Below are 10,552 nucleotides of genomic sequence, written 5' to 3'. Positions count from 1 at the left end.
CAGTAGTTTAGTTCAGATGTGAGGAAAAAGATAGACAGAATATGCAAAATACTGAATGATACGTTTATTAATCTGCTTTAAAAATCATAAGATATCATTGATTGGTTACAAATAGGTTGTAGTTCCTACTTTTAATACCTCTTTAGGTGTTCGACGTGATGGACATATGCATGTACGCAGCGAAAAAATAACGGATCTACTTCATTCATAAATGTTAACATACACAATATAAGTTTCAGAATTTGAGAACAAGAGAGTGTACCTTGGAGCGGTGAATTTCAAAACCAAAGATCAGAAGCACTTGGGAACACTTTCAATCTTCACTCTAATTCCACTATCACCCAAGATGTGTGGTCTCTCAATCAGTTCCAAAGGGAGAATGTCAAAGTGTCTAACACTTCTTACACCACTTCGCAATAGTGTTCTTACAATTCTCTACAGAAAATTCTGTATGTTTCTCCCTTTGTATCTAACTGATTATCTAATTGGGCTGGTCTTTTGGGCCTTTCCAATTAGGGTTAAGTGTGTAGCTTGGAGTAGAACCAAAAGGGACCAATAAAACACTAGCTCCAATGGGCCTTGGGTTTTTCTGTCAACTCTTAACAAGTCCAAAGTTACCATTAACTATATTTAATACCACTATATAAATATAGTTTCATTCTAGGCCTTATTTATACATTATATAACAAGATTTTATTGTACATGCAACCCCTTCATAAAATATTCGTAGTAACACAAAGTCATGAATGTAGACTGCCACTTTGTAAATTACTACATGTTATCCTTGAGTAACCCGTTTAATCATTTAAGTTATTCATCATATATTCATGAAATCCAATTTTATAAATATATACTTTAGTAACTCCTTACTAGAGTGGTTAGGCCTAACTCTCTGAATAACAAACCCATTAAACTTATCTCAAGGAAATATTTTGTATCTCTGATAAGAGATTATGAATTTCATCTTGGGAATATATGTTCCATCAACACTAAATGTGGTTGCCCAACATACTGAGGTTTTGACCGTAATTTTAGATCTCACTCCTAATATATCAAAATAACCTACACTTCATGATCAGGTCCATTATTCTCTCAGGATTAAGAGTTCATGCAAATATAACTCGTGAATTTATTATTCATTTAACAGTCGTTACGAGAATAATAAATCTCACAAAGGTCCACTTCAATATGTTTTAACTCTTAAAACATATCAACATACCAACTAGAAATCTCCATTTCCATGATCAAGATAAATCATCTTAGTTGATATGTTATAGTCTTTGTAGATGAAATGCCCAATTTCATCACCGACTATGAACTACATTTTGAGTTTACAAGAAACTTGTGATTTACATCTTCTGTTACTAAATCACATATAATGCATCTCATGGACTATATGATAATGTCACAATATTCATGTTACCATTATTTTAGATAAAATAAAACAACTTTATTAATCATAACATTAAGTCATACATAATATCATACATAATAACATACATAGCATCATACGATAGGATTTAAGGGCACACATCCTAACAAGGACGCGGCAATTTGTTCCCGTCCAGATCTTCCAGGTGATAGCTTCCTCGTCGAGAGTAGTGGACGACCCTGTATGGTCCTTCCCATGTTGGCCCTAACTTGCCTTGTGTTGGATCCTTCGTCACAAGCGTCACTCTTCGTAGGACAAGGTCTCCAATGTCGAATATTTTGAGCTTTACTTTCTGGTTGTAGTACTCGGCCATCTTCTGCTGGTACTTGGCCATTCTTTGAGAAGCTTGGTCTCTGACTTCGTCCAAACAATCTAGGTTCAGCTTCAATTGGTCGTCATTGCTGTGCTCATCGAAGAACTCCTTCCTGAGGCAAGTAAGCCCTATTTCAACTGGGATGACTGCTTTCAATGCCATATGTGAGGTTGAAAGGTGTCTCTCCTGTTGGGGTTCTTGCTATGGTTCTATAAGCCCATAAGACGCTTAGTAACTCCTCAAGCCATACTCCATTTGCCCCTACTAATCGAGCCTTAATGATTTTCAACAATGTTCGATTCGTTACCTCAGTCTGTCCATTGGCTTGGGGATGTCCTAGGGAGGAGTATTTGTTTTTTATGCCAAGGCTTGAGCAGAATGACCGGAATCCTTGGCTGTCAAACTAACGACCATTATTCGAGATGATTGTCTGGGGTATCCCGAACCTGCACACAATATTTTTCCATACAAATTTTCATACCTTTGCTTCTGTGATCGTGACTAGCGCTTCTGCCTCTACCAACTTCGTGAAGTAGTCGATAGCAACAAGTAAGAACTTCACTTGCTTTTTTCCTTGTGGCAGAATCCTATAATGTCAATCCCCCACTGTGCAAATGGCTAGGGTGAAGTGATGGCCGTCATTTTCTCCCCTGGGACTCGTTGGACGTTCTCATACCTTTGGCAGCTGTCACACTTCTTGATGAAATCTACGACGTCTTATTGCATCGTTGGCCAGAAATAGCATGTTCTCATAATCTTCCTTACAAGAGACTTTGCCCCCATGTGGTTACCACAGATGCCTTCATGAACCTCTTCCAAAATGTAAATGGCTTCTTCTTCATCAACTCATCTCAAGTAGGGCTGCGAGAAACCCCTTTTGTAGAGTTCGTCATTAAGTACAGTGAACCTGGCCGCTCATTTCTTGACCTCTTTGGCTTCGTCAGGATTAAAAGGTAACCGTCCATCCTTGAGATAGGATAGGACGGGATTCATCCAGCTAGTTTTGGTGTGCACCAGAAATGTTTGGAATTCCTCGATGCTAGGAGATTTTTGTTCCTCTAGTCTCCAATCATTCATATTCGCCTGATCATCTAACAACGCACTCCTAGCTACTTCGTCAGCTCAGCTTCAACATTTTGATCCCGTGGGATTTGAACAAACTTTGTTCGATCAAACTTGTCAATTAATTGATTCATCAACTTCAGATATCTCTACATCCTCGACTCCTTTACTTCGAAATCTCCGTTGACTTGCCCTATGACGAGATATGAATCGCTCTTTAGCAAGGCAGTTTTAGCTCTAAGTGCCTGGGCAATCTTTAGCCCTGTCAGTATGGCCTCATACTCTGCTTCATTGTTAGTCACAAAGAAATTAAGTTGAACTCCATATTTCAAAGTGTCCCCTTCAGGGGAGGTGATGACGACGCCTGCTCCCCCTCTCTTATGAGTGGATGACCCATCCGTATGGATCGTCCAGAGAGCTAGTTCATCCTAGCTATCTTCGTGTGTAGGGGAGGTGAACTCTGTTATGAAGTCTGCCAGTGCTTAGGCTTTTATGGTTGTCCTGGGTCGATACTCTATGTTGAACTGACTTAGCTCAATGATCCACTATACCATTCGTCCAACGGCCTTAGGTTTATTCATCGCTTTCTTAATGGGCTGATCTGTCATTACTATGATCGGGTTAGCCTGAAAGTACGGACGCAGCTTTCTAGAGGCCACTATCAAGGCAAAGGTAATCTTCTCTATTCGTGGGTACCAGGCTTCAGCTCCTTGGAAGGCCTAGCTGATGTAATACACCGGGCACTACACCCTATCTTCTTCCCTGATCAAGGCCACACTCACCACGATTGCAGACACTGCTAAGTACAGGAACAGGTCTTCGCCTTCTTTAGACAGACTCAGTAGTGGAGGGTTGTACACCCTATCTTCTTCCCTGATCAAGGCTACACTGATCGCGGTTGCGGACACTATTAAGTACAAGAATAGGTCTTCGCCTTCTTTGGATGGACAGTAGCGGAGGGTTGCTTAGGTAATACTTCAGCTCCTAGAATGCTATCTCACACTTGTCTGTCTAGATAAAAGCCTGCTTCAAGGTCTTGAAGAAAGGAAGGCACTTGTCTGTTGCTTTGGAGACGAACCTGTTGAGGACTGCCACCCTTCACGTAAGGGACTGCACTTCTTTGATAGTCTTTGGGGAGGACATCTCGAGGATGACTTTCATATTCTCTGGATTTTCCTCTATTCCTCTCTGTGACACCATGAAGCAGAGGAATTTCCTAGAGGAGACCCCAAAGGTGCATTTAATCGGGTTTAGCTTCATATTGTATTGCCTAAGTATGTTGAACGTCTCCTTAAGATCGTCCAAATGATTCTCCTCTTCCTTGCTCTTGACGAGCATGTTGTCCACATATACCTCTACGTTCCTCCCAATCTGCTTGCTGAACATCTGGTTCACTAGCCTCTGGTACGTGGCTCCTGTGTTCTTCAAACCGAAGAGCATGACCCTGTAGCAATAGAGCGCCTAGCTAGTGATGAAGGGTCCTCTCTTAATCTTCCTCTACCATTTGTATTTGGTTGTACCCAGAGAAGGCGTCCATAAAGGTAAGAAGCTTGTGCCCAGCTATTGAATCCATAAGCTGGTCAATTCTGGGTAGGGGAAGCTATCCTTCGTGCATGCGCTATTCAAATCTGTGAAGTCGATGCATATTCTCCATTTCCCGTTTGTCTTTTTTACCATGAAGACGTTGGCCAACCATTCAGGATAATAGACTTCCCTGATGAAGTTAGCGGCAAGCAACTTGTCCACCTCGTCCATGACTGCTTTGTTTTGTTCAGGGGCAAAAACCCTTCTTCTCTGCTGGACGAGCTGTTTCTCAGGATCGACGTTTAGGCGATGTTGAATGATCTCAACCAGTATGTCAGGCATATCTTCATAACTTCAGGAAAACACGTCCAAGTTACCCTTCAAAAAGTTGATGATTTCCTTCTTCGTCTGGAGGTTCAGATTCGTCCCTACCTAGGTCGTCTTTGTTGGATTTCCTTCCACCAATTCAATTGTTTCCAGCTGTTCCAAAATTTCTTACGTCTTCTCTTCAATTATCCATGTATGTTGATCCTTTGACGCTAGTACTGCATGGTAGCATTCTTATGCCAGCACTTAGTCTCCCCTTATTTCCATGATCCCTCTTTCTGTTGGGAACTTTACTTTTAAACAATACGTGGAAGTGGTTGCTTACCAACGATTAAGGGTGGATCTTCCTATGATTACGTTGTAGGAAGAGGGTGAGTCCACTACAAAGTAGTTGTGTCGATTGGTTACCTGGAGGGGGTATGAGCCAGCCGTAACCGTCAATGTTATTATTCCCCTTGGGTACACCTTGTCTTCGCTAAAACTGACAAGGGAGGATTTGAACGGACGAAGTCTTTTCAAATCTATCTTCAACTGCTGGAAGGTCGAAAGGTAAATAATACCCACTGAGCTCCCATTGTCTACCAGAATCCTCCTAGTATTAAATCCTTCAATCATGAGCATAATGACCAATGAGTTGTCATGGGGTTGTTTCACTCCTCTAACATCTTCTTTCGAGAACAAGATGTCCCTCTCCGTTTGTCTTTGCTTTGGGGGTGGTATCCCATGGATGCTATTTACCTGTCTCTAGTGTGACTTCTTGAGGGATCTAAATGATCCTCATGTGGATGGTCTTCTGTAATCGTCTTTATTTCCCTTATTGCACTCTGTGGACGAAAGGGCATATGGTCTTCGTCCTTCTGAAAAGCTTCATGTTTGTCCTTGTTGTCATCCCTGGACCTGCTGGAATCTCCCTTTTTTTTGTAAATCTCTACAACTTTCCTTTTCGTATGGGCTCCTCTATCTACTCCTTTAGGTCTCTGCAGTTCTCTATGTAATGACTGTGATCCTTGTGGAAACGGCAATATTTCTTCTTATCGCGCACGTTGGGTGACGAGTGTAATGGCCGGGGCCATTTGAGGTAGTGCTTATCTTTAATCTAAGCCAAAATTTGATCAACAGGTATAACTAAAGGAGTGAATTTTACCGTCCGGGGGGTCTTTTCATCTCTCTGTCTGTTCCCGTCAGTATTCTAACGATCTGTTTGTTCCCTTTTTCGTCCTCTTCGGTTGTCCTCCTTTCTTTCCTTCTCCTTGGGCTTCTCTATTCCTTCTATTGTTGCTAGGGCGTCCTCAGCGTTCATGTACTTCTGAGCCTTTAGGTGCATTTCTGCCATCATCCAAGGGGGATTCTTCACGAGTGAGACCCCGAACTCCCTAGACTTTAATCCAACTTGAAAGGTTGTCAGCTGTACTTTGTCATCTGCTTCGTCCACCTCTAAGGTTTCTTGAGTGAAACGCTTCACGTACATCATCAAGGTTTCTTTTTCTCCTTATTTAATGGTAAGCAGATGGTCTGCTGGCCTCATTGGGCGTTGTCCACCGACGAAGTGGCATAAGAAGGAATTGTTTAGCTGCTCGAAGTTATCGATGGACGACGTTGGTAACTTGGTGAACCATTTCCTCGCCGCTTCTTTGAGAGTGGTGGGGAAAGAATGGCATAAGATCTCATCAGGGGGCTACTGAAGACCTAAAGTCGTCTTGAAGGTGTTGAGATGATCTAAAGGATCTTTCAGCAGGTCAAACGGCTCGAGCTATGATAGACGAAACTTTGAGGGCATCGGCCATTCTAGGACTGCCGTAGTGAAAGGTGAATCTGTCCTCCTGACCATTCAGTCTAGGCTTTGATATGTTTTCTCCTTGATTGCATTCCTTAGCTCGTCCATCTCTTTTCTCATTTCCCTAAGAAGGTCCGAGCTCACCCTTTTCTGGAGTAACTGGTCTTTGATGGTCATCCCTCCTTTGCTATCTCCATCATCGTCCCGATTGGTCTCCGCGCGATTGTCCTTTTGTTGCAGTCGCAACCTCATCTCTTGGTTTTGTCTGGTAAGCTCCTCCACATTGGCTATGAGCGTCTGGATTTGCAGAGCTAGTGCTGTAGGATCTTAGGCAGTGTTGGAGTCCATCTGGACTTGTGAGTTGAATGGAACTACGTTCTCAAACCTAGGTGCGAAAAAGTCTTCCCACAAACGGTGCCAAACTAATGATGCTAAAATCGTCAATCCAAGTGATCGTCTAGCAGGAGAGCCGACCAAGATCGTCCAAAGCCCTACAAGAACAAATGAAGAAAAGGATGGAACATCGATGTGGTGCCTACCACAGAGCCTCTAATGGTAAAGTCAGATAATTGAGAAAGAAAAGAGAGGGCTTAATATCAAAGTATCAGAGTTTCTGGATTAGAATTCCGTACCACCTTAGGTCCTAAGGTGCTTGTATATATCCATCTGCTTCCTTCTCCTAATCGTTGGAGGTGCTTTAATGGTGGCTTTAATGTGGTATCTGTAACGCCTCCGTGAGGTGTTAATGAGAGTACCTTCGCTACTCCAACGATAAGGAGACTTATTGTCCCTGTATAACATTTTGCCATTATTTGTGAATTAATGGCTTTTCCTTCGTCCAATAGATATGACTATGGACGAAGATTGATGTGATGGTTCCTTCGTCCACTAGCCCCTCTTCTGGACTAGGAGATTGCCTTAGGGAGTTATGCCGGGTCCATCAAATAATATGTATACCTAGTATAAGTAATTCGTATCCTATTTGTAGAGCAAACAGTACGTGCAACTTTAGGATAATATAGGATTTAGCCTTTTGCAATTTACAACTTGCACTCTTTAATTCCTTGAATAAATTGTAACCAATAATAGTTGCCCTTCGATCATAGTAGCCTTATCTTCTAGCTCCAATGTTAGGGACACAACTATCTTATACGTTTTATTTCATATTAAGTTCAATACCGCATAGATCTAGTTCAGTCACTACAAAAAATGCGAGCTATAGCCGCGCTTTTTTTAGCCTCGTTTACAAAAAATGCGGCTATAGCTCATCTATAGCCGCGTTTCTAAGAAACACGACTATAGGTCCTCCAGCCGAATAAATTTTTTTAAAAGGAACCTATAGCTGCATTTTTAGAAAACGCGGCTCTAGGTCCTCCAGCTGAATAAATTTTTTTAAGGGGGGCCTATAGCTGCGTTTTTAGAAAACACGGCTATAGGTTAGCTATAGCCGCATTTTTTAAAAATGCAGCTATAGGTCCTCCAGCCGAATAAAAATTTTTTAAGGGTGACCTATAGCTGCGTTTTTAAAAAATGCGGCTATAGGTAACACCAAAAAAAAAAAAAAAAAAAAGCTTTTTCTTTCTTTTCCCACATACCCCCCTTTCCCAGCTACATCCCCACTTTCATCTTTTCTCTTTCTTCCTTCTTCACACACTCTAGCGCAACTCTTCAGTGCTTCCTTCTTCTTCTTCTTCCTTTTTTTTTTTTCCTTTTTCTTTCTTCCTTCTTCACTTCAACGTTACTCTTTTTTTTTTTTTCTTTGTTTCTTTGGAGCTGCTGCTTCTTCTTTTTTTCTTTTTTCTTTCTTTCTTTTTTCTTCTTTTTTTGCTCCTTTCTTCTGCAAGTCACGCCACCAGGTTCTTCTTTCTTTTCTTTCTTTCTTTTTTCCTTTTTCTTTCTTCCTTCTTCACTCCAACACAACTCTTTTTTTTTTCTTTGTTTCTTTGCAGCTACTTTTTTTTTTTCTTTCTTTCTTTTTTTCTTCATCTCAAGCACACTGATTCTATAGATTTAGTTTTTTTTTTTGTTATTTTATATTTAGTTAGTAAGAAAATGGAGGAAATGCTGAAAATTTTGTATGAAGTGGATATTCTAGCAATATTTGTGTCTATGTCTTGATTTGGATTTGAGTTTTGATTTTGAATTTTTTGGATCTGTGCTTGAATTTGTGCTATTGTGTTGCTAATATTGTGCTTATGTTTAAAATTCAAATGGGTTTGTGTTCTCGAGCTTGTTCTTTTGTGTTTCTGAGCTTATGCTTTTGTGCTCCTTGAATGGATTAGTGTTAGATTTGGGTTGGTTTTGTTGAATGAGAGGAGATTCATGGGTTTGTGTTCTTATATTTTGGAGCACGTTGTGATTGTATTGTCAGTATGCTGTGCTTGATTTTGAATTTTCTGGGTGTGTTTGTATTGTGTGTATGTTGTGTTTGATTTTGAATTTTTCAGATTTGTGTTTGATTTTGAATTTTTCAGGTTTGTGTTTGATTTTGAATTTTCTGGGTGTGTTTGTATTGTAAGTATGTTGTGTTTGATTTTGAATTTTCTGGGTGTGTTTGTATTGTGAGTATGTTGTGTTTGATTTTGAATTTTTCGGGTTTGTGTTTGATTTTGAATTTTCTGGGTTTGTGTTTGATTTTGAATTTTTTGGGTTTGTATTTGATTTTGAATTTTCTGGGTGTGTTTGTATTTTGAGTATGTTGTGTTTGATTTCGAATTTTTTGGGTTTGTGTTTGATTTTGAATTTTTTGGGGAAAAAAACCTAGAATTTTTTATAAAAAAAAAAAAAAAAACCTATAACTGCATTTTTAAAACGCAGCTGTATGAGGCTTTAGCCGGCGTTTTTAAAATGCAGCCGAATCTATACCTATAGCCGCGTTTTAAACGCAGTCCAAAGCGGGTCTATAGTCGCGTTTTTTACAAAACGCAGCTATAGGTCTTAGCCTTCAGGGGGAGGAAAAACACAGCTATAGGGGCAAAAAAACGCAGTCATAGGGGTACTTGTAGCCGCGTTTGAAAAAACGCAGCTATAGGTCCCCGCAAGGGCTATTGTCGCATAGTAAAAGCCGCTTTTGAAAACACGGTCATAGAAATGCGGCTATTGTCCTATAGCTGCGTTTTTAGGGTCTATAGTTGTGTTTTTGAAACGCAACTAAAGCTCACTTTTTTGTAATGAGTCCTACGTACGTGGTCATGATTTCTTCCAAGTTCTAAACCCAATTTGAACGTCCTCAGTTTCCACCTTAAATTTAAGAGACAATGTTAGAGATATACAAGCTATAAGTCCTAGTCAATCCCACATTCTCTTTAAAAACCTAGTCTAGGTCCATGACTCGACATATTCTCCAAACTAAAGCCTACTATGTAATTAATTTGGCAGTTAATTATGGAAATTCAACCCTTATGTGGTGTGCATATGTATGATGGGGTGGTTTGTCCATTGTTTGTTTATATATATATATGGTGAAAATACACTTTTAGTCCCTATATTTTGGGTCACTTCTCATTTTGATCCTTAAATTAATTTTTTTACTAATTTAGTCTCTAAAAAAAGAAAATCGATTCTATTTTGGTCTTTGCCATCAACCCACTAACAAACCTCTTATGTGGCAAACAGAGCGCCCTATTTGCGGACTTGGTGCTAAAGTAGCCATTAAAATATCATTTGATAGGGTACTGATTTTGCCTATCTCCAAGTCGTCCATAAAGGTCGTCCGTAACCCGTCTGGAATTGTAAACACCCTTTGGAACCTACCTACAACTACCTCGTCCAAGCAAGAAGAGCTCTGGACGAGATAAGCACCACCAGAGAATAGGCGCTCGTCGAGAGCGCGGACAACCTCGTCTTGAAGGAGTTTGTCTGTCAGACGAGACAGCCCCTGCGCAAGTGCCAAAGTATACTCAACTAAGGAATTCCAGGACGAGAGTATCATACTTAGGAAAATCTCCGAATATAATGTGATAATTCCTTATCCCACGCATAACTGTCAGGTATCCGTTGTGAAATAGAAGCAATAACTCCTAAACGGTTATGGGAGTTACATTTGACCCTTGCGCCTCTTTGAATCCAGGGGAGGTTCCAGTTTCAATAACCGTCTATGAAGGCACTATATAAAGACTGA

General features: G+C 40.4%; 1 protein-coding gene across 1 annotated transcript; it reads right to left on the bottom strand.

The window, feature by feature from the left end:
- Positions 1 to 1,535: 1,535 nt before the first annotated feature.
- Positions 1,536 to 1,907, bottom strand: LOC142612222 (uncharacterized). The gene has a single exon (XM_075784339.1). The coding sequence runs from the start codon at positions 1,905 to 1,907 to the stop codon at positions 1,536 to 1,538; it is 372 nt and encodes a 123-aa protein (XP_075640454.1).
- Between the last annotated feature and the right edge of the window lie 8,645 nt (positions 1,908 to 10,552).

Source organism: Castanea sativa, chromosome 10, assembly GCF_040712315.1.
Source record: "Castanea sativa cultivar Marrone di Chiusa Pesio chromosome 10, ASM4071231v1".
Classification (NCBI taxonomy): Eukaryota; Viridiplantae; Streptophyta; class Magnoliopsida; order Fagales; family Fagaceae; genus Castanea; species Castanea sativa.
The sequence above is the reverse complement of the archived record's forward strand: the minus strand, read 5'-3'. Positions and strand labels throughout refer to the sequence as shown.

Coding starts and splice junctions, on each gene's coding strand:
- LOC142612222 (XM_075784339.1), bottom strand. CDS start 1,907: ATGGCATTGAAAGCAGTCATCCCAGTTGAAATAGGGCTTACTTGCCTC.